Raw genomic sequence first — 6,397 nt, forward strand, 5'->3', positions numbered from 1 at the left:
TAATTATAAGTGTATAGGACGAATATATATGTATTTGCATGTGTATATACAATTTTCTCTCGCTTTATACAAACACAAACGCACTTTATACACTTGCGTTTGTATAAAAAACGAGAGAGACGAGGGAGAGAACGAGAGTGGCGAGCGAGATTCACCAGGAGAGAGGTGAAATAGCAACAATTTGCTATGAGGTACAATTAAATCAAACTATATTTATAGCATTTAATTTGAATTAATAGTTTGCTATTATATACAATTTTTTCTAATTTTTATAGACGTGTGCCACATTAATCAATTTCATATTGAACAAATAAATAATAAAAAAATTATTCTTCACAAATGAATTGTAACAAAATGATAAAAAAATTACCTAGAAAATTTACAATAAAATCAATTAGGTTTAACAAACTCTTCAAAAATAAAATGAAGTTAAGGCCTTTTACTTGAAATTGACGCTATGCTTCAGCTTGTGAAGTTGGGTTTGAGGTTTAATCAATTAGGATTTAATTAGTTTAGGTGGGTCTAAAATTGGGTTTAAAGTGGGGACACTTGAGTAATTTCAATTGAAATTGATTTATCTAAGTTGATATGGGATAGCATTCATATTTGATAACGACAAAAATACAATTATGGACAGACTTAATTAATAGATAAATGTATAATATAATGTATTTAACTTTTGAATGGGAGCTTTGAAGTAACAAGTAAAATTATTATCAGTAATCAGAAAGTTATAGTAACTTTTGTTTTTGGCTGTATTCAAAATTTCACACATAATCAAAGTTTTAGTAGATCGATTTTTTTTTTTTGGTATAATTTATTTTTGCACTTTTCAAGTCGATCGTGGCATAGTCCGCATTAGAAGTGTTGTCGCAATTATTCACATTCTGTCACCATATAAAGGCCACATTAGTGCTCCAACACCATCATGGGGGGGCTCCGCCACGTGTCTCCGGCGAGATTGGCTCGTGGCTTTTCGGCCACTTGACGCTACGATTCCGTCTATCTGGCTCACAAATGTACGGCCCTGATTCCTCCAACAATAACAATCCAACGGCCACGATGAATATCATCATGATTCTCTACTGTCTTATTTCTGCTTCGTTTGCACGCAAGCTTTGGTTATTTTTGGCTTTGGCTGCTCTGCTAGATAGCGACAGAGCTAAAAAAATTTAATAAGGGGCTTAAAATCTGTCGAATTAAACACATGTTAAAAAATTACTGACTGGCTGAAAGACTGTTCTCAGCTTCTTGACATCAAATCATCTTGGACGTTTACTGACCTACCGCTCGGAGCAATCAAGCTCAGAGAGCACTACTGGGCGGTGGCTTATCATCGTCCATTATCTAACCGAAAAGACGTGAAGTAAAGACGTGTTCTTATTATATGTAATTTGAATTATCATCCCTAATCTAAGATAGCGTGATGCCACCAACAGGCTCCCCTTAATTGAATCTCCACCGCAACCGACATAACATAAAGAAAGAAGGAACCGGTCCCCATGGTCGCCTTCGTTCGTAAGGTAAAAACGAATATACATTCTTGTCTTGGCCCAGGTGTGGCACACCTCTGCCCTAAGCTAACAGCTTTCTTATGAACTAACCGATATTCGATATCTACTATATATACATAAAAAATAATTTTAATCATTTATAAATAATAATATTTTCTGCTGAAAAGGGTTCGGATGAACCCTAACAGAAGGCTGGCTCCGCCCCCTGCTGCTACTGTTGCCGACTTGGTGGTCGGCTTCCTTGATAAAAACTCCGCTTTATCTTTAATTGCAGCCGAGCCGAAATCGTGTTTGGATTTCTGATATTTCCGCTTTTTTCTCCCTTTCTTTTTATAATAATATCTTTATTTTGTTTTTATTTATGTGCCATCGAGATTCAACTAGTCTATTTTTACAATAATTTTTTATATTTTGAATTGTTAATTAATATGAGTTATAATATTTATTTTCTATTTGATTCTCAAAATTCAAATTACGCTACGTATATTAGAATATAAGAAATAATATTTAATACATTCTGACTTTATTTCAATTTATATGTCTTAATTTGTTTGAATACGAAATAATAAAGAAGTACTTATTTTTTCTTTTGAATCATATGGTCTTTAAATTGTCTTGCTGATAAGTTTCTTTTGAACATTTAAAATCCATTTCAGTTAAACACCTAAAATTCATTTCATTAATTTGACATTGCGTAAGGTTCACAAGAAGAAGAAAATATTCTTTAATGGAAAATGACACATTTCTTATTTAGTATTGCCTTTGTCCCAATTTATGTGACATATTTCAATTTTTGAGATTTAAATAAGTCTATGTTTTATCGTAAATTTTTCATATATCTTTTAAATATATATATATGTATATTTCATGAGCAAATTCTCGATCAAACTTAAACTGTTTGACTCTCGTAAAATGAAATGTGTCACATAAATTGAGACAAATGGAGTAACAATTTAATTTTAAAATGCTCATTTTATCCTTAGTGAAATGATTTCTAGGCATACAAATATCTATCATTTATTTTAGAGCATAATTTTCAAAAGTCTTTCTTTTTTTCTTTCTTAAATTTTGTGTCGAATCAAATTAAGTGGGACAAAGGACTAATAAGTTAAGAATAAGACATGAGAGGAAAAGTCATCACGCGGATTATTTTAGGGATGCGGAGTCAAGTTCATAGTATCTTTTTTTGACTAAGACATTCCTTAATAGTTGTCTAAAACGACAAAATAATGCTAAAGTCTTTTGCCAAACATGCCATTAAAGTTAAACCCCCCCTCCAATTGTTATTTCCTACAAACAAATAATTTGGTTTTGTCGTTTTTTTAACAAAATGAATGAATATCATTAAAATTTTAAGATTTGATTTTTTAAATTTTGATCGTAATTTTAGATATAGAAGCTTTAATTTTTTTGAAATTAAATTTATATATTGAAAAATTATGTAAAATATATTATAAAACACAATAACTAATAACTTGAAATATTTATAATGCATGAAAAGAAATTTTAATTAAAAAAAACTTGCTTGACTTTTAAAATTTTAATTGTGTTACATAAATTGAGACTGAGAAAACATCCACATTATTTATAGACTAGAGGTAATTGATCGCACATTGTTTTGAGGAACTTTTTTTTTGTGCTACTGACGTTTGATTCTGCGACTTTCATTTTAATTTTAATTTTAATTTTAAGAAAAAAGAAAATGGTGAATATTTGAAACCACATCTACCTATTGTAATTTTTAAATGAAAAACACCTCAATCAAATAGAATAAAGAAAGAGTTACATTTAATTTGATGTAATAGTAGTTTGTAAGGTTAGTGAACATTTATAAAGACGAGAATTGACGTTTCGTCTCCTTGTTTGAATTAAATAACACCAATTACGTTGATGATTTAACCATATAATAATAATAATAATAATAATAATAATAATAATAATAGCTTTTGGCTGTTTTCTTTTATTCTTTTCCTCCCTAGAGCAGCCATGGCTCAAAGAAAGTACTAACTATTTTTAATCATTTTTAACCAAATAAACACAACTATTTTTAATCATTTAGATTATTCTTTGTTTTTCTGCCCACCAACTTGAAAATTCTTTTTTAAAAAATGAATGGCAGTGTGTCATTTTACTAGACTCCTCTTTAGCATTTAGCCAATCTCCAAAATCAGCTTGAGTGAGACTACACTAATACTGCTTTGAGACTGGACCACGAAAAAATTCCATTTTTCTAACTTGTCTATTCTCTGTGGTGTCGAATATTTAAGTTGATATTCAATTAAATTTAAATCATAATTCGATCAAATCTAAATTTGTATTAGAAAATTTTACATTGAGAATAGTGTTATTTTCTTCGTTTAATAATAATTGTCCACTATATTATTTTGTGATGTCTAATAATACTTGTTCACTTTATGAAATTAATGAATAATTTTATACTCAATTTCTAATTTACTGTTATTAAGTATTTATTATAGTTATTTTCCTATTATATTTTTTAAGATATTGTATGTATTTATTATATTGAAAGATTTATAATTTTTTTGAAGAATAAAGAAGTATTGATCATTTTGCCGGAAGAAAATTCCATTTCCATAAGCTTAAAAAGAGAGAGCATAAGAAAGAGAGAGGAAACTCTGCTTCTCTCACACTAACTCTTCTTTCTCTGTGCGTGTAGTATATTTGGTGACGACTCTCACGCGGAATTCTGCAGATCAATACACATTATTCATTCAAATTTCAAATCTATTTATACCCTGTGTCCTCTTTTTTCTCAATTCTCTGAAAGATTTCAACTCAGAATTTGGATACTGAAGTCACCGATTTGGTAGAAAATTGGAGGTATAGATCTTCAGAAATCTTGTTTTCATATATTCAGGAAATTTTAATAGCGCCTTTCAATATCTTATTCCTTTTTGTCCTCTTTTTAGTTTCACCTTTGCTGTTTCGCCACTTCTCAGAAACCCAAAAAGGCCAGAAAAATCACTCTTTAACAACAAATTTGGTTTCAATTCTACAATACCCTTATCATTTTTAAGGTCAAAATTCACTTGGATCACTATACTCCTTTTTCATCATTGAATCAAATATGCAAGACCCATCAATTTATTCACAAATTAAGCCTCAATTCCCAGAGCAAGAACACTTGAAATGCCCCAGATGCGATTCACCAAACACAAAATTCTGCTACTACAACAATTACAACCTTTCTCAGCCACGCCACTATTGCAAAAGTTGTAGAAGGTATTGGACTAAAGGCGGTACTCTTCGTAACATCCCAGTTGGTGGAGGTTCTCGTAAAAGCACAAAACGATCTTCATCCTCCAGTAAGAAAAGTTCATCAACTACAACCTCATCCCCTGCAACTCCTCCATTAACATCCCCTTCTTCATCCACAAATCCAAAACCAGAGCCATTCTGTATACCTGCAATTCCATCTTTTGATGTGATGACTACTGGGCCATTCAGCTCACTGTTAGCGTCAACCGAGCCGCAATTTGGGAATTTTCTCGAAGCTTTGAATCCGAATAATAATGGGTCCACTTTACAGTTGGGTAACCCAATTCCCAGTTCGGGCTCGGGCTCTAACCATCAAAATGGAAATACTTCATATTTAGGTGTTCAAAATGGTGGAGAATCTAATAATTGTTGGAATGGTGGTAACAATGGTTGGCCTGATCTTGCAATTTTCACACCAGGTTCAAATTTCCAATAAAGTATATTGTTAGTAGTATTTAAGAGAAGGTATTTAACTTTTAAACTTTTTTTTTTAACATTCTTTTGAGAGTGTTGTTGTTGATTGCACTCTTGTAGCAATACAACAAAAATAACATATCTAGTATAATTCCACGAGTGAGGTCTACGTAATATAAGGTATTAGTACATAATTTACTTCTGAAAAAATGTGGTGAAGTGTTGTGTATGAGCATTGTCTCTTCAAATACTTACAATACTCATTTTCTATTAGGTAATGCAATATAAAGCATGTTCAATATGTGTGTTATTTGATACTTTATGCGTGCTTTATCCAAGGGAAAAATGTAAATCATGGGAATCTTTTTCATTTTTTGACACCTTAGTTCTTGCTATTAAACTCATTATATTTTGAAATTATGAATTCAGGATTAATTATTTGTCAAAATTTCGTTGTTTTCTTTTAGCACGTATTTTTCTATACTAATGTATCGAAACATTGGGATCAAATCGAGTATTTTATGTTGTCCATCGGCCGTTGATTGCCTATAATTGGTGTTGGGCACTACAAACATTCCTTTTCTTTTTGACGTTCACACACACAATTACAATAATAGAAAGTAGTGATGGACAAATTATGTAGTTAAACAGCAAAGTTCATTGCCAAGTCTATCACGCAATGGATTGTAATAAAATTTTGTTAGTTATGAAGTCCGTAACATTTTTTTTATTTTATTTTTTTGTAAAATTATAATCCCCAAGAGTCGTTGCTACTATATGCAAGTAAACTCTTCTACAGTATAGGGATTGGACTTTTTTGTGAAATGTGACCAATTGTCTGAGCAAATGATTGTTGTAAGGAAACATAACAAGACTTTTTGAAGTGATAAATGTAATTCAATTGGATTGAAAATTCTTGTGTTGTTCACATCTATATCCTCTTCAAAACAAATAGAGAGAATAAGGATACAAGAATTGGTACAACTTATCTTGCTCATTGAATAAATTGGTGAGTCAGTTTGTGCGTAGTTCGATCAATTTCAAGAGGTACATAATATTATTCCACGAATTACTTGTCACATTCTGCCAACACAAATATTGAAGTAGACTATTTTTTCATTCTTTTTTGGATTATAGATAAAATTGATTTGCTGGATGATGGGATGGGGCATGGTGAAAGACATTATAGA

General features: G+C 31.0%; 1 protein-coding gene across 1 annotated transcript; it reads left to right on the forward strand.

Moving 5' to 3' along the window:
* Positions 1 to 4,145: 4,145 nt before the first annotated feature.
* LOC102595502 (dof zinc finger protein DOF3.1-like) lies at positions 4,146 to 5,592 on the forward strand. The gene has a single exon (XM_006342945.2). It carries the CDS (start codon positions 4,603 to 4,605, stop codon positions 5,227 to 5,229), a length of 627 nt encoding a protein of 208 aa, XP_006343007.1. The 5' UTR covers positions 4,146 to 4,602; the 3' UTR covers positions 5,230 to 5,592.
* The last annotated feature ends 805 nt before the right edge of the window (positions 5,593 to 6,397 follow it).

The sequence above is a fragment of the Solanum tuberosum genome, unplaced genomic scaffold (genome assembly GCF_000226075.1).
Source record: "Solanum tuberosum cultivar DM 1-3 516 R44 unplaced genomic scaffold, SolTub_3.0 scf00040, whole genome shotgun sequence".
Lineage (NCBI taxonomy): Eukaryota > Viridiplantae > Streptophyta > Magnoliopsida > Solanales > Solanaceae > Solanum > Solanum tuberosum.